Below are 23,156 nucleotides of genomic sequence, written 5' to 3'. Positions count from 1 at the left end.
CGAGCGGAAAGTCGATTCTTCCCTCCCCTCGATATGATCCGGACTACGATACGACAGTTACGACACTTACACCGGTTTGTCCTTTTAAACAACGCCCAATGAGGCACAGTCTTACCATTAAACCTGCGCACCCCCCCCCCCGTCGTATATAGCTTCGACTTGTTTTGTTTTTTATCTCAAGTGTACAACAAGCGATTTGAAAGCACCGATTTGGAGGGGCAAGGAACGAGACTATCGCATGAAGACCACGACACCACATGCATCGAATTAATGAGAGGTTACATAAAAATGCAGGGAAGAGTGAAGCCGGTTTGAAGGAAGAAAAGCCAAGGTTCTGTTCGGTTGGCGACCCTGGCAAAGATGGGGTTTACAATCTTGGATTCAGTTCAGCAAGAAGCCCGGGGCGGGCGGTTCGGGTGTGGAGGCTGCTCGAATTCTTCGGGGTTTATTGTTTTTCGGGCGTTCTCGTCCGGCGTTGGAGGTTGGAGAAACATGCATTATATTTGGGTTCGCGGGCACAAAGAGAAATTATATCCACACGATGAAAGACGGGGCTTCGACTCATATATATATAACTATACTTCACTCTCACGCACACATCATACACTTACACAAACATATACACATACGAGTTGTACGAGCCGATGAAAAAGGGGGTGGGCCAAGGCGTTTTGTCGGGCAGTGTGTATTATACGTGGTATATCGTATGCCCATACGACGCTGGTCCGTCGTGTCATGCGTACATACAAGCGTAATTAGGTAGTGAGAAAAGGAGCCTTGGACATGCTGTTGGGAGGATGCATTTCGGGAATACAGGCTGTATTTCACGCACACACGAATGTAACAAACACTCAGGCACTCACGTGTATACAAGCTAGCCTTTGTTTCTATGGATGTGTAAGTTGCTCCCGGGCCTGCTAACTCATCGGCCGCAGGCCCTGAAGCCAGTGCAATGGCACTAATTGACGCTCTTCTGTAGTTCTGTGGACGAAATCCATTGGTGCCTGGCCTGTGGTGACCGGGTGTCTCTCTGTGACGCTCATTGTCACCCCTTTCGACCGAGAACGTCTTTTCTGACGGACGCCCCGAGGAACGCACGCCGTTCCCGGCACACGCCCTCCTTAACGACGCCTCCCATGCCGAGGAACGCCCTGATTGATCGAAACGACGGGCTCACTATGTCACGTACGCCGCCGGGTAGCTAAGCTATCCGGGAGCCGGCCGAGAGCAGCTGTCTAGCCGTCTCCGGATACGCTGCCGGCAGCTACCCAGTAGTAGAGGTGGTTGCAGAGTAGCCTTCGCGCGCCTGCAGGGTAGCGTTTTCAGCTGGTATATGTGACTATAAAGTAATCAGAGCTGTCCAAACTTGGGAGTCTGCTATTCCCCAGTGTTTGAGATGGAGGGCTGTCTCTGAATTGCGCGTCCATTGCAATGAAGGGGACCAGGTTAGTACGAGGCCTCATGGGTCCCCGGGGCCTGTTCAGTACCCATCTCCCGGAGTTCATGTCCTCTATCCGTGGTGGCCTATGATGTCTTTGTCGAGGCGCTACTTGGGACCCAAGCTGATGGCTCTGTTCATGGCTCCCAGGTAGGTTCCCAGGTAGGTGCTGCTGCTTGAGGTGATGGTGGTACTGGCTGTGAGTTTCATATTGTGAACACGGCGGCGGTATCCCCTACATGGCGAGAATGCAGCCCCCAGGCGTTTTTTTATAAATTTATTGCGTTTTAATTAGAGCTGGGTATAGTATTTTAAGGTAAAAAAATCATTAAACACAGTAAAAAAACGTAAAAAAAGATTCTCTCTGGCGGGGAATTGAACCCCGGTCTCGAGCGGTTATTGCTATCGAATTTCGATGACAAGCTCGCATACTGACCACTATACTACCAAAGATCAGTTGTTAGATCGTTGAAATACTAAGATGTTATTGCTAACTATATAGGGTAAACTAGTCTCTTGAGCTACTGGATTAGGCATATCATTGATTGGTCCAATTATGCGGGGCTACCTTTTTTTGGACCAGTCAATATCACTCAGCTAGCATGTTTAGCGGGTCCGGATTTCTATTTTCACTTGTACCAATGGCATAGGCCGTCAACGCTCCAAAGCATTGCATAGAAACTCAGCAAGGGTTCCGTAGCGATGGGAAGAAACGGCGTCTAGCAAATCAATATGCATGATACGGAGATCTAGGTAGTCTCGGGCACCGGGCATTGGAGAGGCAGGACAGTCCGAGCAGCCACCCCCACAGCGGGAAGCTGCTTTGCTGGTATTTCGGCAGTCTCAGCTTTGGCTGATCCGATGCGCAGAATCCATCCCATCTGAGGACTAGCCAGATAACCTCTTGGACAGTGGAACACACGCGCCTTCAGGGACGACCATTTCAAGTGACTTTAGCCGACAAATTGTGGTCTCGTCTAATGCAATGAATGATGCAATCGGGTCCAGCGGGCGTTTCTGTTGTCAGGTATTGTCGTCGTCCTCCTCTGTCTCCGTTACGCGGAGAAGCGCCAGAGCCTGGCGGCGGTACGTGTTTGTACGACTTGTCGCTGTCTCTCTCTCTCGATGTGCTTTTTGAAACGTTTCCTTTAAAATGGAGCCGTCTTCGCAAACGACTCCCCACCATGGTTCGATACGATGCGAGGAAGAAAAAGGGAATTTTCCAGTATGCCTAACACAAAACCAATGCACCGTATAAACTCCACTGGTAGCAGACCTCATAGTTTTTCCATCGTCCTGGGCCTGCCTGCTTGGGATTGTCCCCGATTAATAAATACAATTACACGCCAGCTGCCATTTCCAAATAAAATCGATCAGCCGGACGAAGCCGAGCCATGGACGAACCATGTCGACTGCCTCCAATTAATAAGCTCCGGACAGTTCAGCCTCAACTGCCACCCCTCGCATGCTTGCACATTCAGCTTCGTCCTCGAAGAGCCAAGAGCCAAGAGCCGAGAGAGCGGGTATCCAATACCACCACAGGCAGATTGCTGTGAGGGTAGGGGAGATTTGTAGTTTTTCCGCCGGTGCAGGTGTCCCTTTTCTTTCCTCTGCCCGAAGCGCTGACAAACTTGTGGTCCGATGTCTCGCAAGAGGGTCCCAACCTCAAACACGCTCCGTCAGGGGCCCGTCTCATCAGCGGCCGGCCGACCCCTGCCTCCTGCCCACCAAGGCCCTGCCCACTCGCAGCGCGGTTGCGATTCCCGGCGATCGAGGTAAGCTCGTAAGTAGCAGAGTCTGCATGGCTTCTGGTTGGCCTGCTGTCAGACTTCAGAGCCGCATGGCAAAATTGGGAGAGAGGGTGGGCTCATCGTCCCTTGTCATCCATGCCCGCGATGCCAGCGATGCCCACCCCTGACGGACGACTAGGCCGCCCGCCCACTTGCCAGAGGAGCTCGGCTGTCAAAGTGCTGGGAAGCCCACCGCAGTGCAACCTATCGCGATGCTGCAATCCTAGTCGAAACGACACCCAAACTTGGCTGCCCGTCGCCCTCCTCTGCTCCTGGCGCGAATGCGACCACGCCGTGCCTGGGCGTTTCCCAATTCTCCTCCTGCTGACCATGCCGCATGCCGTCCGTTGTTCTCCTTCCCGTCAACTCGTCTTATCGCTTCCTCTTCTGTCCATACCAATACATACTTTCTTCATAACACACTTTTTTTTTGCGGTCCCATGTTTCTTCTCGAAGAGATGCACGTTCTTTAATCGGTGACTTTCGGCCTTATATCCCTCGATGCTAATAGTACCGACCGTTAGACGTGGAGATCTGGTTTAGAAACCCGTCGCTCCTTTGCATTATAGCTAGCTGGCTTGGCCATCCATCGCCCTTACACTCTCCCCCCCGGGTTTGCGACTCGAGACTTTCTCTCTCCTACCGTAATCTCGAGGTCATCCATCAACATTCAACGGATTCGCCATATACCTTCGTTTCTTCGTACAACGGGTTGATCCCATTAATTTTAGACGGCTGGACTGTTTAATACCATTATACTTCACCTCGACGCTCGTTAGCATAAGACGAGTATCGAATATTGTCTGCCCAAGTGGTTGAGCATCGGGGCGCGAAGGGGCGACCCGATCGACATATTTCTTTCACCATGAAGGGCCACTCTTATTACCCGATAATCTTCGCGCTGGGCCTGGCGTCGTTTGCACAGGTTTGTATCCGCGGTTCTACCCACATGGAGGATATCAATGCTGACCAACCCCCAGGCCGAGACGCCCGAGTTCAGTGCACAGCATTTTGGAGGAGGAATACCCGGAAGAGCAGCAGCACAGCATTTCGGAGGAGGTGCAGGAGCATTTGGACCACCAGGAGGGGCACAGGCAGCCAACGGGGGCTTCTTGGAAGAGCTGTTAAAGAAGCTGGGCGGCGGCAATGGACAAAAGCAGGCCCAAAAGGAGACGGTGACGAAGACGATGAAGCAAACGATCACGGTCGGGGCGGCACCTACCGAGGCGGCAGGCAAGAACGGAACGAACAACGCAGCCGCCGGAGGAGTCAAGACGGTGATCCAGACCATCACCTCGGGAGCCGCACCGCCCACACAACCCGCGGCCGCCGCGACAGTCACCGTCACCGTCACCGCCGCCGCCGACGCGAAGACGGTTACCCAGATGATGACCCAGGTCCAGACAATCACCATGGTCCAGATGATTGCGTGCGGAACCACTCAAGGAAACCCCGTCCCGGCCTCGCAGGCCTCGGCCATCGCGTCGTCTGCTGCTGATGCTGCCTCGTCGAACCTCGCCAAGCAGCCGCCCCCGGCCGCTTCAACGCCCGCGGCTTCGTCGTCCGCAGCAGCACCGCCTCCTGCGTCCTCGGCCGCGCCTCCTGCATCCTCGGCCGCGCCTCCTGCGTCCTCGGCTGCACCTCCTCCGTCTTCGGCCGCGCCTCCCGCTGCATCGACGACTTCGGCTGCTCAAAAGTCTTCTACCACGCCGCTGGCCGCTCAGCCCGCACCGCCCACCACCACGGCCGCCGCACCGAGCAAGCCGCAGACGACAGCCCAGCCCGCCCAGGCTGCGTCCTCGCTCGTCCTGCCCGTCGCCGGCGGTGCCGCTGTCGCCGCGCCTGCCCTCTCGACCATGGACCCCGCCGGCCTCCAGGGCGTCAACAACATGCCCATCAACCTGGACGGACTCACGCTCAACAGCAACCTCAACCTCGGTGCCATCGCTGCGCAAAAGACCCCGGCTGCTGTGAATGTGGGTGCCGCGGCTGCTGCCGCTCCCACCACCACCGGCGCCGCGGAGCCCTTCAAGCTGGTCCTTTCCAATTAGACAGACAGCCGCCAGCACACGAAAAAAAAAGAGAGCAAAGCCAATCAAATCAATCAATATCCGACTTCCCAAATAGAATTGCTCTCAAAAACTTCTTTCATCTAACCATCATCTCTCTCTCGTTTGTTTCTGCGAAGCGGCACTTTTAGTGCAGGGTAGACAGGCTTATACATGTCAATTGGTCTTGCGAAGATGGCAACGAAAAAAATTGCTACGATTGCTCCTTCCTACTGCTGCACTTTTTACCACCACCACTTGCCTTGCGGTTTCCCCGAGCGAGCGAGCTTCCCAGCCAGCCAGCCAGCCAGCCAGCGAGTGAGTTTCAATGCTATTCTTCTGCAGCATCCATCTTCCCCGGCCAAGCTGCTAGCTGGCTTAATGTACATAATTTCGTTTCTCGCTTGCCTATCATGCTCAAATAGCCCCGACAATAATACAAGACTCCAGTCGATCTATTATTTCTTCTTCTCTGTTTCTCTGCTCGTGAACTGGTGCCAATGCTGTGATAATCTCTTCCTCGAGTCCGATTCTCGGCTTTCGCACTCTTTATCTCGTGACTTCTTTCTTCGGCCCAAAATTGCAGCACCGCATACATCATCGTTCATCTTGTTCGTTTTGGGACAGTGGCAGAACGAGGACTTTGATGCCCGTCTGTGGGTCGGAGCAGAAGAGACTTTTTAAGCATCAAAACCTAATTATTGGACGAGATCAATCATATCACGGATATAAGGAAGCGCAGGTCGTGCCGGTTTCCGATCGAATTGACTGATGCGCAAGATGAATCATCAAAAGAAAACTTATCAGTCGATTCGTCGTGTCGCTAGTTTGTTTCAGAGGGAAACAACCGCTGGAAGCCTTCGCTTTCCTGTCCCTACTTTGCATACCGAAAGTGTTCGGATCCTGAAGAAGATGAAGAAAGGATCACCGGTTGTTGAGTTGCCTCTCGCCTCCATCTCTCGCGATCCCTCAAGGATCGTCGTCCACGAGTCCAGATCGAGTGAGCCGGAGAGCCGGACTAGCCATTCCTCCATCCTTTTCGCAACAATAGACCATGACGTATGTAGTGGACTCATCAAGCTGGAAGAGCGAGGCCTGTTTCAACAAGAAAAGCGATAATGTCCATTAACCAATGAGGGGGAATAATACAAGAAAAACACTACTGATAAGAGGGATTGGCCCTCCCCGAAACCAACGCCCAGGCGCTTCTCCCAACGCCATATGTACCACACCCCCGTGGCGTATAGCGAAATGCAGCCACTTGTTTCAACATGAGGTTTTGTTTGGCGATATGTGATGGCCTGTCCAGTCGAGCCGAGATTATTCCGCCCCGTATAGCCGCTGGTTTTGTACAGAGAATCTCCCAGATCGTTGTCGCTATCCTCACAGGGCTATGCTGGCGCCTTTGACGTCGGCTCTAGCTTCTAGCGAAGAGAGCGGGTTTAGCCATATCGCATGGGCTCCTGTTGTTGCCCTGGCGGGGAGGAGGCCCTTGGCCCCATCCCGGCGGCGGGCCGCCTCCTCCGTTCTGCATTGGTATACCAGGCTGGCCTCCGCCTTTCATCTGCAGCACGTCGGGTCTGTTTTCGAGCGGTTGCGCAAAGTTGCAGATGTTACAGGTGACATCTTGGTAACCGTGGATGGAGAGCGGGAGGACAGGCTGTAGACGAGCAAATAAAGTACATTAGTCATCCACGATGCGCCTCATTGATTTGCATTTCAAGCCGTCGAGTCGCAAACAATGTTGTCGCAACTATCGACTGCGCATGAAGGGGGGATAGCTAGCGACTTACGATAAAGCAGAAGGTGAACCACGGGTGTGTCTTGATGACATGCCCAGACCAGTTGCCGCAGTTGTGGCACTGGCAGGTGACGCTCTCATAGCCTTCGACTTCCTTCCGGAAGGTGTGCTCGCCGCACGTGAAGATGAGACACATGATGTAGTAGTTGTGTCGGGGGGTCAGGGAATTGACCGGCGCGAAATGGCAGTCGAGGGTTTTCGGTTGTTGGTTCAAGGGTAACCAACGTCGAGCAATAGAACAAGCAATAGAACACAGAGAGAACGGGCGCTTGTTGCTGTTCAGGCTGGTACGGTTGGCTTGGTGGTCTTAGTCGCACGCGACAGTGAGACAAGCTTGGGTTGCTAATTTGGCGTACCGGGTGGACTCTTTATGTAATTAGGCAGCTTGTTCAGTGGGTGACGATGCTGGAAGCCCCCGGAGATTAATGGAGGATTGGCAAAGAAGAACTATGGTTAAACGATGGAACGATGGAACGATGAGGAAGATTCAATCGTCGCTTAATTGACAGGCGCCTTCACGGTTTGCTCTGGACGAAACTGAATGAATTGCATCCAGGCAATGCGCGTCCATCGGGGCTGTGCTGGAAAGCCAAGCATATAGTTTATCGGAGGCGACATTCAAAAGCTATTGGAAAGGGCATGGCATTTTGACAAGAGCATGCAGCATCGCCAGCAAGCTCCTGTAATTGGCCCTACAATGCACTAACAAGCCGGAAGCAAGGGCGACTTCAGCGTGTGGTTAGGCAGCTGACTCGGTAAAGATGGGGGACAGCTCGGGCGGCTTTCCGCTGAAGGTAGTCCCCGCAATCTCCACTACAGAGGAAGAACCTCTTATCGATAGGTACAATCTCAAATCGACTCTCTGAAATATTCCCAAACATCGAACTTTTGGACGATTGATAAAAACAAAAACAAACCTCACCAAAAGGAAGGGGTCGGAACTCGGCCTGAGCAAGCCATAAAATGCTCTACGACCTCAACATAGCCTGGTCGCCCTCGACCACCCAGTCCGAACTCACGCAGACCCTCAAGTTCAGCGCCTCGCTCGGCTACAATGCCGTAGCTCTCAACCACCTCATCGAGAACGTCCCGCCGCAGCCCAAGAACCCTCTCCCCCGGTTCCCTTCGCAGACAAAGCAGTCGCAACCCAGCAAAGCCCCGACGGCCGGCGAGAACAACAACAACAAGGACAACAAGAATGCACAAAAGACCCAACAAGACCAGGCGGGGTCTGTCGACCCCTCGCTGCCCACCGTCCTGCACCGCGCCACCGTCTGCATGAGCGACCCCGCGGGCGTCCAGCGCATCCCGCAGCTCGCCTCGCTCTACGACATCGTCGCCGTGCGGCCGACCAACGAGAAGGAGTTCTCGCACGCGTGCCAGGAGGTCCGCATCGAGGTGGCGACGCTCATCTCGCTGGACCTGACGCAGCGCTTCCCCTTCCACTTCCGGCCCAAGCCCTGCATGGCCGCCGTGTCGCGCGGCCTGCGCTTCGAGGTGTGCTACGGCCAGAGCCTGCGCGCCGACGCCCGGATGCGCGCCGTCTGGATCGGCAACCTCATGGAGCTGGCGCGGGCCACCCGGGGGCGCGGCATCGTCGTCAGCTCCGAAGCGAAGCGCGTCACCGAGCTGCGGGGCCCCGCCGACGTCGTCAACCTGCTGGCCGTCTGGGGCCTGGCCGCCGATAAAGGCATGGAGGGCCTGGGCGTCAACGCGCGCGGCGTCGTCGTCAACGAGGGCATCAACCGGAGGGGCTACCGGGGCGTCGTGGACATCGTGCAGGTCGCGGCGAGGGATGGCGGGCCAGGCGACAAAATGGAGGGTGTCGAGGCAACGGGCGAAGCGCAGAAGGGCAAGGCCGCAGCAGCTGGTGGTAACGGGAAGAAGCGGAAAGGCGGCGCCAACGAGGGCCGCGGCGGTGGCAACGGCAATGCGCCACCTGGTGACGGCACCATAAGCAAGAGGCAGGCCAAAAAGCTCAAGAAGCTCGCCATGGAGGATGGCGGCACCACGACGTCCGAAGAGAATAAATAGTAGAATTGTAGACATACACATAGACCGGCTTATCATGGGCCTATGAGGTTGGCGTTTGGCAGATACCCTGAATTGAATTCGAATTTTCGCTTGCGATACGGCGGACGCCATGAATATCCGGCATGTATTTCTAGGTGGAACGGTCGGTTGATCGATTCATGAATGTTGGGATTCGGAAATGTGTTCACCTCAGAACGGCCTTCCAGCCTTTCCTTGGAACGAATCCAACAACCCCTTCATCCTTCAAGACATCCGCCCCTTTCCGTCCCGTTACCACACTCCTCTCAACTTCAGAGCCTTGGACATAGAAGGGAAACCTCAGTCTGTGCGTTCTCGTTCCGTCGCCTCCATTTTGTTCTGTTCCCTGATCGTCTTCTTGGCCAGTCCCTCCTACCGTTGCGTTCGGTTCCCACACGATTCGGCCCTGCCGCCGCTTCTTGACAAATCCGCACGCTTCTCGGTCAAGCGACAGATACCACTTCGTCTGGTGAATGCTGTTGATGGTGTTTGTCGCCCCTATGTAAGCGTTCGTCCGCCGCACCGTCTCGTCCTCGAGCTCGCGCAGCTCTTTCTCCATGGCAGAGATACCTGCCTTGGCTTCCTCGACGGGCTCCAGCACTGCGTCTTCATCCTCGGCCACCGTTCCTCCGTCCGTCTTTGGTGGCCCTCGTTTCCTCTTACTGAGCCCAGTCTCGGTGTTGTCTGCTTGTGACGGCAACGACGAGTCGCTGTCGTTGTCGGAAGAGCTAGTCATGGGTGTTAATGCGACACTCTTGGGCTTTTGAACGACTGGTCGCCGTCGCCGGCGTGTCGTTGGTTTTCGATCGGCCTTGGCCCGGCCCGCGGCATCTTCCTGGGTGGTAAGGCGCAGATTTAGGACGTAGTTCTTCGGCAGTCTCGTCCCGTGGAGTTGGATGCGGATCTTTCTGTCCTGAAAGGCGCGGTGGAGTTTCTCCTGCTCTGTAAGCTTGAGTACGTCCTCATCCTCTGATGAGACAGTGTCCTGTGAGTCAGGATCCTCCGCGGGCGCGTGTTTGCTCTTCCGATCCAACACCGTGTACGTGCCCGTATCCCAGATCAGAAGCGAGCCGGTGTAGACAGAGGCTGTCTCTATGAGATGATTCTGTATTGTGGAGTCAGTGATGAAATACCTACCAGAAAAGGCGGCGAGGAAGTGGTCTCACCCATAAGCAGTGAACCCGCGTCTCAGTAGCATTCCGCATCAGGCGTTGGCTGTTCGGGTCACCTGGCAGACCATACATGATGGCCCACGACGCACTGGAGGTCTCATTGATTTGAAGACGGAGGTCATAATGCACTCCTGCGACTGGATGGTCGTGTTGGTGAACGATGAAGTGGGCACCTCGAGGGCTGCCAAAGTTCTCCTCGTACAGCTTGCGGTACCCTGCCACCGACAGATGCGGCGTGCGATCCGGGAACGGAGACAGGGTCGCCTTGCTGAGGACACCACTGAAGTAGCCTACGTGGTCCTGGATCTTGGCGTCGCCTGCCTCTACGGCAGCAGGTGTGGGCTGCTGCCGCTGTTGACTCTGCGGGAGGGCCGCGAGAGGACTGCCCCAATCCCCATCATCCTCTGAACTGTCGGTCGTCGCATCCCGAGGCGACCCAGTGATTTCGATGGACCATTCGAGACCACGCTGTTTGGCGATTTCGCATTTTGGTTCTGGATTTGTTGACGGGCCTCGCTCTTCATGTGTCTTCATTCTTTGCAAGGTCGATACAAACTCCAGTGTGGCTTCCCGAAATTGTTGGTAGCCCGCACATGCCAGAGAGGTCTAATCAAGTCCATCAAACAAGATGTGGACAAGAACAGAGGCGGAAGAAGCAGTCGCACCCCAAGTAACTGTTTTCAGACACGCTTTAGGAAATTTTCAACTTGCGCTGTCGACCGTAGTCTGCTCGGCCTCATTCGTCAAATATTGTTGGTGTAAACAAAGGGACGATATTGATGGCCGTTAACCCCCACCATGGTCTATTTTTAGCTCGGAAGCATGCGATGGTAAATAGCTGCAAATGGTTCCGACGGGAGAATTAACAAGGTCAATCGGTATGACCGCAAATGCCGTACTCGTAGTCATGCATATAAATGCCCAGCGTAAGAGCTACCAAAGGGTATGGGCACGTATGATTGGGTTATGGGCGGACGTGACGGCCGGCCAGCCCGACCTGATATGCACATCTCGGCCGTAACACAAACCTCAAAATTCGAATAGTATTGATTATACCTACAGCAAGAATCTCTACTGGGTGCCAAGACGGGGTGTCTGACTAGAGCAAAGCACTTGAAGCATGCAATTCCCACCTGGTGTGCAGGGGGAAATTGCAAGCCTCACCAAACACCCTGAGCTCACAACCTCTCATTATGATTCATACACGCTAGGCCCAAAATGGAAATGCCGTATAGTCGCTACACTCGCCATACTCTCGAGGAAAGAAGTAAAGGGTTTCTCTGGTATTTATAAAATGAACGATATCATCCTATCTTTGGAAGTAGAAGGAGATCATCAGATCACCCAGTTTCGCCTCATACTAGAGTCTTGACAACTTCTCAGCTTCAGATAGATATGCCAGACACCACAGGCGGCACGACCACGGCAACGACTACCACCACCACCAGCTCCATGGAGCACAACCAACAACCACACACAGGCGACGCACCGGGCCGGCCAGAAAGCGGCCAGCAAACGATCGTGATGGCACCGACAGTCCCCGCCGACCAGGTCCCACCCCCACCGGCCGTCCCAACGACGAAGAAGACCTGGCGCTTCTGGGCCATCATCGCCACCCTCTCCTTCACGGGCCTCATGTCCGCCATCGAGGGTACCATCATCACGAGCGCGCTGCCGACCATCACCGACTCCCTCGGCGGCGGGGACGCCTACGTCTGGATCCCCAACGCCTTCCTGCTGGCGCAGGTGGCGGTCCTGCCGCTCTTCGCCCAGGCCAGCAACGTCTTCGGCCGCCGCAGCCTCCTGCTCGCCGCCGTCCTGCTCTTCACCCTCGGCAGCGGCCTCTGCGGCGGCGCCGGCTCCGTGCGCATGCTCATCGCCGCCCGCGCCCTCCAGGGCCTCGGCGGCGGCGGCATCAACCTGCTCATCGAGACCGTCCTCACCGATCTCGTCGCCCTACGCGAGCGCGGCAAGTACATGGCCTTCGTCGGGCTCGGCGCCACCGTCGGCGCCACCGCCGGCCCCTTCCTCGGCGGCCTCATCACGGAGCACGCGTCCTGGCGCTGGTGCTTCTACATCAACGTCCCCATCGGCGGGGCCTCCTTCGTGGCCCTCTTCTTCTTCCTCAACGTCAAGTACGAGCGCAGCCTGAGCGTAGCGCACCGCCTGCGGCGCATCGACTTCTCGGGCAACGCCATCTTCATCGCCGCCATTGTCTCGGTGCTCATCGCCACGACGTGGGGAGGAACGCTGTATAGTTGGAGCACGTACCACATCGCCGTGCCCCTGGCCCTCGGCTTGTTCGGCATCCTCCTCTTCACGGCGTTCGAGTGGACGCCTCGGCTCTGCCCCGAGCCGTCTTTCCCGCGCGTCATCGTCTCCAACCGGACGTCGGCCTCGGCCCTCCTACTCACCTTCATCCACGCTGTCGTTACCTATTTCTCCTACTACTTCCTGCCGATCTACTTCCAGGCGGTCCTGGGCAAGTCGCCGATGCAGTCTGGAGTTGCAACTCTACCGAGCTTCGCCGGCAGTCTGTTCTTTGCGCTCGCCGGAGGCATCTTGCTTTCGGCCATCGGGCGTTACAAGCCCATTCATCTTGTCGGCTTTGGAGCCAGCATCATCGCCTTTGGCCTGTTCAGTATCATGAATGCCGACTCGAGCGTCGCGGCTTGGGTCTGCTACCAGCTCCTCTTCGCCGTCGGCGGCGGCGGGTTGGCAGGGTGTCTCCTGCCAGCAGTCCAGGCACCCCTGGACGAGAAGCACGTCGCCACTGCCACTGGAACCTGGAGCTTCGCTAGGTATTTCGGTTGCATCTGGGGCGTAGCAATTCCAGCTGCCATCTTCAACAACGAATGCCGACGCCTGGCGACCACGGTCAGCGACCCCAAGATCGCGAGCTTCTTGACCGGTGATCGGGCCTATCAGCACGCCACCGGCGCTTTCCTCAACACCATTGAAGACCCAGCTACCCGAGGCGAAGTAGTGGGGGTCTTCACCGGAGCGCTGCGCACATGCTGGCTGGTAGGCCTTGGGTTTGCCGGGTTGGGATTTCTGATCACATTCGTTCAGAAGGAGATCACCCTCCGAGAAGAACTGAACAACGAGTTCGGCATGGAGGATGTGAAGAAGACGCCCGAGTCAACTTCAGACGAAGGGATCATGTTACCGGCTGTCAAGGACTCGCGACCACCGTCAGCTTGATTTGATTACATGAATACACACATAGAGATGGTTAGCGTGCAATGGCTGGGAAAACTTTAGATATAGACTCGATAGAGAAAAATGTAATATTTTGGGTTCCAGATCTATGAGTTTACCCCAGTAGTGAACATCTATTTGTGTGAGAAATGTCACCTGCTACAAATTATTAGTCGAGAGCCGCTTCACATCTTTCTTGTGCGGTATGGTGTTAGGTTAACTTGGATAAAGAAGTAGTCATTATCGTAGAAAGAAGACGACGGGAATGCATTATCGGAACAAAATAAAATGCGCAGCTTTTAATATTGGAGTGCAAAGGATCCAACCGACTTGAGCAACATTGCAGATGCAGAAAAGTTAAAAAGGAGAACATGCATAGACGACAAGGGATGTTCGTGAGCATATCAGAAGTGCAAAAGTTATGACAAGAGTGGGATTCGAACCCACGCCAGTTTCCTGACTACGATGTGGAGGAGATCTGAGAAGATCCGGTTCCTGAACGTAGCGCCTTAGACCGCTCGGCCATCTTGCCTCATTGTGCTTATGATGATGTGTGGCTTATGGGACGTCATGTAGAGTCAAGCAACCATCTCCGAAACTGTGGTAAAGTTGAAAAAATTGCCGCTGGATTTTGCCCAGATAAGGCGTTTACATCCCCTTCATGGCAAGCGTTGAAGTTCCAAGGTGGGTTACGATATCGATTGGGGAAAGTGGGCTGGATACCGAGGGCCTTTGGTGGGTTCCAAGGCAACAGGACGGACACTCTAGAGTTGCGTGTGCCAACTCTTGAGACTCGATTGATGAAATCCAACGAGAGTTATTTTAATTGTGCACATTAAGACATGACGATGTATATAATCAAATTTGCTGTTATCCAGTCCTCAAAGTATATATGTATGATCACCCGTTGGAAAAAAGATCCCGTTCCCAGCAGACGTTCATGCCAGGAGTAGTGGTAGCATGGTCAACGATTGAGTGACTGAGTAGCGTTCTCGCCCTCTATATATCTATATCGTCATGAGATCATGAGAAAAATGAGACTATGGAAAAGTACGGTATACTATACTCCACGGCCAGGGTGTTTATAGCCTCTCTTGAGAACCGAGCGCACTATAAAGGAGACCGCCTCCCTAAACCCATTCGTGAGACAAAAAGAAAAGCCAAACACCATTTTACGCCGCGCTCACTTTCAGGGGTCGTCTCTCGTCATTACCTTCCCTACGTAGGTACGTTTCAGTGGTGCATTTTCATCGACTCGGCAGGGGGGTACTTTCGACCCCCTACCCCGACCACGAGCGGACTGGTGCCTCTCTCCCCGTCGCGATACCTTTTCCGGTCCCGATCGTCGCTGTGCGAGCTACGTCGCAAGTCTTCCTCGCGCGCTCGATCACGGCCTCTCTCTCGCTCTCGCTCTCGATCCCGAAACCTGCTGTCCCGTTCCCTGGGTTCCCACCCGTACTCCTTCGAGCGGCGGTCGACGTCGGCCGCACTGCTCGTCCGTCTATCCAGCACAGGACGCCGCATGTAGGTTGTATCTTTCCTACTCCTCCTCTCCCGCTCTTCCTCCAGCTCGCGCTCGCGGTGCTCCCGTTCCAACTGCCGCTCAATACTGCGATCCAGGTCGCGCTCCCGCTCACGGTCCCGTGCGCGGAGCCTGTCTCTGTCACGGTCTCGCCGGGTGTGCAGTTTAGGCGGCACATCGGAACCGGAGTCGGATGCGTAGGACTCGTCCGAATAGCTCCTACTGAGGCGCGAGCTGTGGCGGTCCGGACGCGATTTCTCGCGAGAGCTGCTGTGAGGCCTTTCGGATGACCCGGGCAAGAAAGAACTTAGCTTTTGCCGGATGCTGCCGAGCGGGCTCGTGCTGCCCGGCAAGCTACGGCGGCGAGACTCGGGAGGTCGTAACTCGGTACGGTGTGCCCGCATCCCGGGTACAGCCGGCGGAGGTGGGGGCGCCTCAGGAGGGAAGACGCGCACCGAGTGCTTTGGTCGTCCTGGTGGAACAGGCCTCATTCTGGGGCTAAGCTCCACTCCCGACTCCGAGTCCGATGGGGTCGGTGATGGGTTTCTCGTTTGGCTATGCCTGCGGAGAGGAACGGGACGTCGTGGATCGAGATGTGGGGATGGGCGAACTACCTCGGGAGATGAGGGAGGATAGTCTGAGAAGCTCCGGCGGCGTACTGCAGGCTCATCTGGTGAGCTGCTGCTCGTGCTAACATGACGGCGATGATCCGGTGAATGTGCCTGGCGGGCTCCGGCATTTGCTCGTCTCCCTGGCAAATGGGTAAATGGAACCGCTCGTTCCCTCTCGAAATATTCCTTCCCAGTGCCCGGCTTAGCAGATGGAGTATGAGATCCGCGGACGTGAGTAAAGTGAACCCGAGGGTCCTGAGCCGGTGGGGGTGTTGGGGTCGCAGCTTCGTGGCGTAACTTTTCGGCGCATCCTCTATGCCACGCATCTATGAACGGGTCACACTTCGCAGGGAGAGCCTCTTTCGGCAGGTCGGGCGGAAATGGCACCCCGGTGTCGGGGTGCTTCAGTCCCCAGTTGCGCACAGCATACTGGATGTACGGCACATGCTCCTCGGGTTCCAACAGGATTTGGAGCGACTGCCATCGCGCAAAGCCCTTCGGGGTCAGCGCTGGAATGGACGGCGCGACAAAGTCATTGTCTCCCGGGTATAGCATGTGCTGCACCCCAAGGGCGGTCCATATGTACGAAATAGATTTGTCGGGAGCGTCGACGAACAGAGAATCGTAGTCGCCGCCTACTATCTTGTAAAATGCAGCAAGTTTCGTCTTGTCTAGAATCTGTTTCTTCTTATCGCCAATCTCGGCGATCTGGATACAGCGACAATGTTAGCCTCCGACATGTGTTTGCAGACAGCAAATGGGTTGGGCGGGTTGGTTGTAGTTGTACAAGGCATCGGGCACCCAGCAGCACTGGAAACGATAGCATATCCACCTGAGGGGGGGAGGGGGAGGGGGAGGGGCAAATATTCTTACAATGTGTTTAGCAATGGCGCGAAGCAGCGCATCAAGCAGCTCCGTGGGCGTTCTATCCTTCTTGATGAGATATCCGTAAAATGACTTTCCGTCTATGGGCGGAGTCTGCGCCGTAGCCTGCGGTGGAGGGATACGGTCAGATTTGAGTGGAGGTGTGCCGGCGGCGGCGGCGGCAGCAGCAGCGGTCGCGGGCGCGGACTTGGTGGTTGGAGTAGTTCCAGCTGATTTTGGTTGTTCGGCAGCCATCTTGCCGGGGCAGCAGCATTAAACACCAGGCGCGTAAAATGACAAACCGGTTGTTCTTGTAGCTCGCAATTGAATAGAGTAAAGGTCGATATTTATGAAAAGCAACATGATAGAACGAGCAGCGGCCCAGTGCAGCAATGTCGCAAGAGCTCTCTCGCTGTCTCTCAGAACCGAGTCCGGTGGTAGGACAAATCACATCAGGGTAACGAAGCACGATCGAGAGACAGCCGCAGCCGCAGCAGAAGCTCAAGGTTGGGTAACACGATCGTCTATTTGATATATGAGCGAAAAGTCATAAATTGACGATTGATGATGGCTTTGGTGGTCATGGGCACCGCCAATGGAGTCGAAGAGAGAGGAAAAGAGCAATACGAGGGTTGAAGAGGAGTGAGCCTGTTGACTTTCCAGTCTTTTGCAGTCGCAGTCGCAGTCGCATGCAGCAGCAGCAGCAACAGGCATCATGGATGGCGGGCTGGCGGGCTGGCTGGCGGGAGGTGGTGTGGATGGGTGGATGACGGGCTGTGTGTCACTCACACAGAGGTTGGCGGCCCAGTTGGAGGCCACAAGTCCCAATCCAGTAGGTACCCAATCCGAGCTGACACGTGCACCCCGGGCACTTTAAATCCTTGGAAGAGATCGTCACTTCACTAGCCTTCCAAGATTCTGTCTGCCTGGCCTTCCGTGCGTCGGATGTACAAAAATATCACAAAGTGCAGAGATCGGCAAGCAAATGCTGAACAGTTCGGAGGATTTGGCAAGGCTTATTCGATTAAATAGAACTGTGGATTGGGCCATTCTCGGATGGGGATACCGACCGTAGTAAATTCCACACAGTAGCAACTGGCGGCAGACCGTCACCTCTCAATTGAAACCCGCGCAGGAGGAGAAGGATGTAGTAGTATTACCGCAAAGTTCAATCAACCACTAGGATCGTCATCCAATCGCTCAGACGATGACCAAATTCCAAAGCGCAAATGCAGCACCCGCCAGAGGTAGGAAGCACCGGATGGTGTTCCGGTCCCGCCAGCTCCTAATCAGCTGGCGAACCTTATCGTCGCTCAACCTCGATTCCTTGCTACTGCCATGCGCCTCGGCCGCCGCCAGGACGCGGTTGGTGGGCATCACGAGGGCGATGGTGAAGGGGATCAGAGCCGCCGTGAGCGCACCCCCGAGCGCGAAGCCTCGCCATTGTCGCCCAGCGGCCCAGCGACCATACGACACCACGACATGGCTGAGCCCCGTGGCGACGGCGGCTATGGGGATGATTTTGCCGCGGTGGAAAATGCTGAACCATTGGCGCAGCATGACATCGGTGGTTGCGCCGGCGTTGAGCACTGCCGGCACCGCAAATGCGGATAAACTTGCTGTCGCACCTGTCAAACTGTCAAAGCCGTGTCTTTGAATTGCATGCACGTCGAAAGCCTACCGGCGATCACAGCAGAGCTGATAATGTTCGTTGACGCGATTAGCGTCTCTGACGTCGGTGAGGTTTGCATCTTGGAAAGGGTGGGGTGGTTTTTGTTTTGGACTATAAAGAAGATCGCAGACGAAAATCGCAGTTATATAAAATAGAGATAGAGTTAAAGAGTATGCCGTATATCACTCTCTTGGGTCAAGCTGGGTTGCTTTTCGGCGTCTCTGTAGAAAGAGGTAGTAGTTGTAGTCCCCCAAACGGCGCTTGTACAAGCTGCTCACCCCGAACGTAGTCTATCTCAATGACGATTGCCTTACTGTACCACCCCCCTATTAGAGATATATGCAAGATCTGTCCGCCGCTCTCATCGTCATTTAAGAAATGCTGGGGCATAGCGGGCCTGGTTTCATTTCTTTCTGGGATGTAAGGTTGAACGCACGGCTCAATGACCGGGGGGTACTGCAGTCGTATCAAAATCCATATGCCAGTCCAATCCAAGCCGCAACGTCACGACTTTGCGTCCGGCTTCGGGCACGCGGTAGAGTCGGCAAGTGCATACCGCCACAGCCATTCCATGCACATTGAGGCTCTTGGTGTGTATAGTCATATATATATATATATATATCTCTCTCTCTCTCGTATCTAGTTGGTCGCGGGAGGCCATGTCCTTTATAGACCAAAAGCATGTAGTGCATACACTTGTAACTTCAAGTTGATAGGGGCCAGAAGTTGTCATGGTATACCCTCGTCGAAGAAAATCTCAGCAGAGTCGGTCATTCATTGCACGTCCAGTTTCCTGCCCTTTGAAGAGTAGGCAAATGCGACCAGAGTGACGTCCTTTCCCTCATGCCCGACCCGACTATCCGGCTCCTTCCACTCCTTGAATCGTTCGAAGCCCGCCTTCTGCAAGATCCGCAGACTGCCTGGGTTGTCGCCATCGACGATGGCCGACAGCATCTCGGGCACCACCACGTCCTCTGAGCCGCCGCAGTCGCCGGTGGCAGCAGCAGCATCGACGGAGAGCGCATCCACCTCGACCTCGGCCTCGACGCGAGGCTGCGCCCACCAGTGCTCGAGGAAGGCGTGCAGAAACTCGGTCGCGTACCCGCGGCCCCAGTGCTCTCGCTTGAACTGGTAGCCAATCTCGGGCCAGCCGAGCACGGTCGAGGCGCTCTGGCGGACGCCGCCGATGCCGAGGAACTCGCCCGTGGCCGCGAGGCAGACGGCTGCGTTGTACGTCTGACGGTCTCCCGTGGGCGGTAGATACTCATCAAGACGCGTCTGCGTCTCGGCCAAGTTGCCGTCAATGCAGCCCCGCAACGTGAAGATCATGACCTCGGGTTGGGTGCGCAGCTCGTGCATGGCCTGCAGGTCGTCCTGGGTCAGCGCGCGGATGAGCAGGCGCTCTGTCTGGATGGGCCGCCGGTCTGTGTTTGGCGGGAAGGGCTTCCTCGGTAGGGTGGTTTTCACCTTGATCATGTTTGAGGAGGCCATTCTTGTTTGTTTGTCTTAGACGAGTGAGGGGCTACAACTGGGCTTTCTTTCCGGGTCAGATTTCAGTAAGAACACCACAAGCTTTTTGGCCCGTCAGGTGTATACTCGAGCCCATGGTCTTCCTCTTATAAGAGAGGCATGTATGACTCCAGGGTGTGTAGTACAGGGGGTGGAAGTCTTTGTTCAGCTCTTACCTACCACTGACTCATAAGATGATGACCTGGGACTTGGCCCGAATCGGCAGGTTGAGCTACCACTAGTCAACGTGGACAAGCAGCCCCCGATAAAGAAGGGGGCTGTCAGAACGGCAGCATGTCAGTTGATATATTTTATGGACCGAGTGCGCACCTAGCTCCCGTCTACTGCGCATACGCAAGGTATAAGTATACATATGTAGGTGCAACGTAAGGGAAGCAAGGTTATAGTAATGCTGGCCAAATACAGAGATGCAGCCAGTAAGCAGCCTGACCGATTTGGCGCGTTTACATACGACATGGGGAGGGGGTCCACAAATTGACAATGCCACAATCTGGAATGATTCTCAATACAAGTAGCTCCAGGCACCAGGCAGTCTGCCAAGCCGTTGGAAAGCGAGATACACCCACATCCACCATCAAAAGCCAACGGCCATCAGCTTGTGCGACTGCCGTTGATAAGTATCGGTATCTTACCAGATTATGTAATCTTCTTATTGCAGATTGCCTTTCTGCATCTGGTCATCAGTTATTATTGTTCAAGTAACTCGGTGTTCTCCTCTTGGCGGGGCCCCGCGGTTGTCAGCTTTTTGCCCGCACATGAGGCCGGAAACACACTCATCATGGACTCTGCGTCACCCACGGCTGGGCCGAGTACATCGTCAGCAGCGAGACCATCCTTCAAGCTGAGCTGTACTGCGTGTCGGTCCAAGAAGATAAAATGTAATCGCGTGCACCCGTGCTCACATTGCACCAAGTCGGGCATAGACTGTGTCTTTCCCGCCCGCAAACGTATGGAAAGGCCGCGGAAGACGAGGAACCAAGAGCTACTTAACCGCATCAGCCGTCTCGAGTCCATAGTGGGAAAGGTGGACGTGCAAAGTCTAAAGGACTTGGATATCGATATATCGGATATCAATATCTCAAATACTCCAGAGGCGTCAACGTCTGCCGCTGAACCGCCGCCATCTGTACCTCGACCTGGGCACTCGACACAAGCTGCAGGGGCTCATCAGGCGTCTAACCAACCTCACCAGAATGAGTCACACACAGCCAGACGCTACGTTGGCGGTGACTTCTGGTTGAATCTATCTCACGAGGTCGAAGGCCTGAAGCAGGCTTTGGAGCAGCCGTCGGATACTGACTCGGGCGAGGAATCAGAAACTGAGAGCCCGGAGTCTTCTATGGGACAGCAAAACCCCCAACCTTTCGCTTCGCAGGGTCTTCTCGTCGGCTGCAAATCGCCCGAATCAAGCGGGCTGGTTCACCCGGCTACCGCACAAATACTATACCTTCTTTCGGTCTTTTTCGACAGGGTCGATCCATTACTCAAAATTCTACATAGGCCGAGTATCTTGGTGATGCTGCCAGCTGGACTGCCAAGACTCACCCTGGCCCAGGAGGCGCTGACATTTTCCATATACTTCTCTGCTATTACCAGTCTTTCGCAAGAGGCGTGCCAGACAAATCTAGGCCAAGATCGTGCCACCCTGTTGAAGACTTACCAGCTGGCAGTTGAACGAGCACTTGGCGCGGCGGACTATCTCACCAGTACAGACCTGGAGTGCCTCCAAGCCTTGCTCCTTTATGTTGCCTGCCTACGTGTACACAACCAATCTAGGGCCTCCTGGGCTCTGACTGCGCTTCTCCTCCGCCTGGGACAAGGTGCGGGTCTCTTGCGCGATGGCGAAGGAAGGGGCTATTCGCCATTTGAAGTGGAGATGCGCCGGCGTATTTTCTGGCAAATCGTCGTGCTTGATGTGCGAGCAGCCGAAGACCGAGGGACCGAGGCCATGATCGCGACGACCATGCTTAATATGCGCTTGCCTTTGAATCTGAACGACGATGACTTTGGCCCGGATAGTGCAGGCCCCCTTGTCGAGCGGACAGGCGGATCTGATATCACTTTCGCCTTAGCTACGGCACAATCCTCGAGCATCTTCCTGTGGCTGGGTCAATCCCAGTCACAACCCCTGGGCAGCACCCCTCCACAGCAGACGGAAGACGAAATGATCACGCACGCCCAACGTCTCGAGAGCAAGTATATCACCAGCGCGGATCTATCCCACGAACAGTCCGCCATGGCGGCAGGGCTCATCCGACTCATCAACCTCAAATTCTGGCTGGCCCTGCAATACCCCATCAACCCACCCGCCCAGCCAGCATCCTCTTCTTCCTCCTATCCGCTCCCTGTCGCCTCCGCGCCGGGAGAGATCGCACTGCCCAGCACCGAGCTGCGGCAGCAGCAGCAGCAGCGAGAGCGGCGCTGGCCCAAAGTCTCGCGCGAAGCCATGCTGCAGACGGCCGTGTCGGTCCTCGAGATCACCCAACACAACAAGAAATCCCCCTTCGCCGAGCGCTTCGGCTGGTGGAGCAACACGTACGTGCAGTGGCACCCCCTGGCCGTGTGCCTGGCGGAGCTGTGCGCCCAGACGCGGGGCCCGCTCGTGCAGCGGGCCTGGGAGAGCGTCGACATCGTCTACCCACTCTGGGCGCACGTCGTCGCGGACACACGCCGCGGCCAGCTGTGGCGGCCCATCCGCAAGCTGTACAAGAAGGCCAAGGCCGCCCGGACGGCCGCGCTGCGCCAGGAGGAACAGGAGTCTAAGTGGCGGCAGCAGACCGGCTTCAACGATGAGGTGCCCTGGATGGCCGGGCCCTGGATGACGACGCCCGGATACGACGCCGGGCTTGATGGGAATAGCAGCACCAAAGTCAACGCTCCTGCCGCGGCAACGCCGAGCATGTCCACAGCCATGTTAGGAATGGACACGTCATCTGCTGCCGCCAATACGATGCACTCCGAGCCGCAGACGGTCCCCATGGACACCAGTGGAGTCAGCAGCAGCGACGGCCTCGGCATGGCCGCCGCCGTCGTGCCTGGTATGGATCAAATGTCGCCCCTCTCCGTCGACCTTGGCCCGGCCAGCAGGTTTACCGACCCCGGCATGGGCTGGCCGGGCCTGAACAACATCAACTTCGATATGCCAAGGGACGGCGGTTTCGACTTTGGGACGTGGGGTGTATGGAACGAGTTTATGAACGACACGTTTGCGGAGAACAAATCCAGGACAGGGTCTAGCGAGGACAGCTGAAATGGGGCCCTATGGTGATGATTGATAGAAATGTCAATGTACCAAGAGTAGATATCTCCCACAATGAATGTAATATTATGTCATGAACATATGTCTCGTGTCAAGGCACTCGCGGAAATCGTAACATTTTTTTGATTGAGTTACTCTCGGAAATCATTTTCCTAAACGCTCCGCCGGTCGCATAGACGGCTTTTTGTTATACGAA

General features: G+C 55.4%; 9 protein-coding genes across 9 annotated transcripts; 4 read left to right on the top strand and 5 right to left on the bottom strand.

Annotated features, from left to right (window-relative positions):
* Positions 1-4,093: 4,093 nt before the first annotated feature.
* On the top strand, positions 4,094-5,279 carry PG985_012509 (uncharacterized protein; the record flags this gene model as incomplete). Its single annotated transcript, XM_066832275.1, has 2 exons — positions 4,094-4,153; positions 4,209-5,279. 2 exons carry the CDS (start codon positions 4,094-4,096, stop codon positions 5,277-5,279), a joined length of 1,131 nt encoding a protein of 376 aa, XP_066680325.1.
* A 1,414-nt stretch (positions 5,280-6,693) lies between these two features.
* Positions 6,694-7,213, bottom strand: PG985_012508 (uncharacterized protein; the record flags this gene model as incomplete). Its single annotated transcript, XM_066832274.1, has 2 exons — positions 6,694-6,936; positions 7,070-7,213. The coding sequence occupies 2 exons, from the start codon at positions 7,211-7,213 to the stop codon at positions 6,694-6,696; spliced, it is 387 nt and encodes a 128-aa protein (XP_066680324.1).
* An 827-nt stretch (positions 7,214-8,040) lies between these two features.
* On the top strand, positions 8,041-9,111 carry PG985_012507 (RNase P subunit p30; the record flags this gene model as incomplete). Its single annotated transcript, XM_066832273.1, has 1 exon — positions 8,041-9,111. One exon carries the CDS (start codon positions 8,041-8,043, stop codon positions 9,109-9,111), a length of 1,071 nt encoding a protein of 356 aa, XP_066680323.1.
* A 184-nt stretch (positions 9,112-9,295) lies between these two features.
* PG985_012506 (DNA polymerase ligase-domain-containing protein) lies at positions 9,296-10,835 on the bottom strand (the record flags this gene model as incomplete). The annotated part of the gene is made up of 2 exons (XM_066832272.1): positions 9,296-10,234; positions 10,296-10,835. The coding sequence occupies 2 exons, from the start codon at positions 10,833-10,835 to the stop codon at positions 9,296-9,298; spliced, it is 1,479 nt and encodes a 492-aa protein (XP_066680322.1).
* An 861-nt stretch (positions 10,836-11,696) lies between these two features.
* Positions 11,697-13,505, top strand: PG985_012505 (uncharacterized protein; the record flags this gene model as incomplete). Its single annotated transcript, XM_066832271.1, has 1 exon — positions 11,697-13,505. One exon carries the CDS (start codon positions 11,697-11,699, stop codon positions 13,503-13,505), a length of 1,809 nt encoding a protein of 602 aa, XP_066680321.1.
* Positions 13,506-14,735: 1,230 nt separating this feature from the next.
* Positions 14,736-16,754, bottom strand: PG985_012504 (hydroxyproline-rich glycoprotein DZ-HRGP protein; the record flags this gene model as incomplete). Its single annotated transcript, XM_066832270.1, has 2 exons — positions 14,736-16,343; positions 16,509-16,754. The coding sequence occupies 2 exons, from the start codon at positions 16,752-16,754 to the stop codon at positions 14,736-14,738; spliced, it is 1,854 nt and encodes a 617-aa protein (XP_066680320.1).
* Positions 16,755-17,699: 945 nt separating this feature from the next.
* Positions 17,700-18,250, bottom strand: PG985_012503 (uncharacterized protein; the record flags this gene model as incomplete). Its single annotated transcript, XM_066832269.1, has 2 exons — positions 17,700-18,127; positions 18,181-18,250. 2 exons carry the CDS (start codon positions 18,248-18,250, stop codon positions 17,700-17,702), a joined length of 498 nt encoding a protein of 165 aa, XP_066680319.1.
* Positions 18,251-18,945: 695 nt separating this feature from the next.
* PG985_012502 (GNAT domain-containing protein) lies at positions 18,946-19,662 on the bottom strand (the record flags this gene model as incomplete). Its single annotated transcript, XM_066832268.1, has 1 exon — positions 18,946-19,662. One exon carries the CDS (start codon positions 19,660-19,662, stop codon positions 18,946-18,948), a length of 717 nt encoding a protein of 238 aa, XP_066680318.1.
* Positions 19,663-20,479: 817 nt separating this feature from the next.
* On the top strand, positions 20,480-22,951 carry PG985_012501 (uncharacterized protein; the record flags this gene model as incomplete). The annotated part of the gene is made up of 1 exon (XM_066832267.1): positions 20,480-22,951. One exon carries the CDS (start codon positions 20,480-20,482, stop codon positions 22,949-22,951), a length of 2,472 nt encoding a protein of 823 aa, XP_066680317.1.
* Positions 22,952-23,156: the final 205 nt, after the last annotated feature.

Source organism: Apiospora marii (genome assembly GCF_038362585.1).
Source record: "Apiospora marii strain CBS 49790 chromosome Unknown utg000009l_segment0_segment0, whole genome shotgun sequence".
NCBI lineage: Eukaryota > Fungi > Ascomycota > Sordariomycetes > Amphisphaeriales > Apiosporaceae > Apiospora > Apiospora marii.
This window is presented reverse-complemented; position numbering and strand designations above follow the sequence as displayed.